Source organism: Buceros rhinoceros, unplaced genomic scaffold, assembly GCF_000710305.1.
Source record: "Buceros rhinoceros silvestris isolate BGI_N320 unplaced genomic scaffold, ASM71030v1 scaffold39013, whole genome shotgun sequence".
In the NCBI taxonomy this organism is placed as follows: domain Eukaryota; kingdom Metazoa; phylum Chordata; class Aves; order Bucerotiformes; family Bucerotidae; genus Buceros; species Buceros rhinoceros.
Genome location: NW_010403813.1, coordinates 9,515 through 10,492, shown reverse-complemented (window position 1 = coordinate 10,492; position 978 = coordinate 9,515). Strand labels below are relative to the sequence as shown.

Below are 978 nucleotides of genomic sequence, written 5' to 3'. Positions count from 1 at the left end.
TTTTTTTTTTTTTTTTTTTTGTCAAAACTGGGCCCATCATTACTTCCTGGGGAACAACCAGTCGGTATCTTTCTGTCAGAAGCATCTGCTCGTGCAGGCGAATCTGCTTTCTGATACTTAGCTGTTGCAGTTTGTGCTGTGAACTGGCTTTACCACCATTTCTCCTATGCCAAGCGTACAACCTTTCTTTGCAGACCAACAAAAAGACTGGCAAACCTATGATAAATCTTTATACAGATAAGGATACTGGCAAACCAAAGGGAGAGGCAACGGTATCTTTTGATGACCCTCCTTCTGCTAAAGCAGCGATCGACTGGTTTGACGGTGGGTGAGAATTCCTGTTCTTCTGGTTGTTTATGACTCTAACCAGCAGTGGAAGAAGCGAATCAGTAGCCCCATGCTACCTTTTGGGTTTTGGTTTTGTGGGGGGTTTTGGTTTGGTTTTGGAGGTTTCTTTTTACAAATACTTTTATTTCATGAAACTGTTTGGGTTTTCCTGCTGTCCGTCAGTCAGCAGGAGTAGAGCCGAATTCTGTGTTAGCAGCTGGAGGGGTTTCCTGCAGTGTTCGTATTCTCAGAAGGGTGTAGGGGTTGGAGATCACCTAGTCCAACACCCCCAGTTGATATTATTCTTGTTGTGGGGGCGTTTTTGGAGTTCGCAGTGGTTATGGCAGTCTTAGGCCAGGACTTTGTATATATGCAGGGAAGAGCAAAGTTATGTGAAGTTATGGGTTCAGAGGAGGAAAAGAGCAGATCCCAGGTATAGAACTCTTCAGGCTTGCTGCAGGACATACAGCAATACTCTGACTTACAGAGCACTCAATTTGAGGTAGGGAGGGGAAATACCTGCTCCTGTGGCCTTGTGTGTTCACAGGATCTTAATACTGGGCAGAAACCAAAGGACATGCTCTGCATCTAGTGTGAAATGATAGTGTGTTTAAAAAAAAAAAAAAAAAAAAAAAAAAAAAAAAATCTGCC

At 43.4% G+C, this 978-nt stretch overlaps 1 protein-coding gene across 1 annotated transcript in view; it reads left to right on the top strand.

Annotated features, from left to right (window-relative positions):
• Window positions 1–978, top strand: part of TAF15 (TAF15 RNA polymerase II, TATA box binding protein (TBP)-associated factor, 68kDa) — a 21,289-nt gene that overhangs the window by 17,143 nt on the left and 3,168 nt on the right. Inside the window, exon 11 of the mRNA XM_010133140.1 lies at window positions 195–324. Coding sequence (XP_010131442.1) covers window positions 195–324 — 130 coding nt within the window. The remainder of the gene's footprint in view (window positions 1–194; window positions 325–978) is intronic.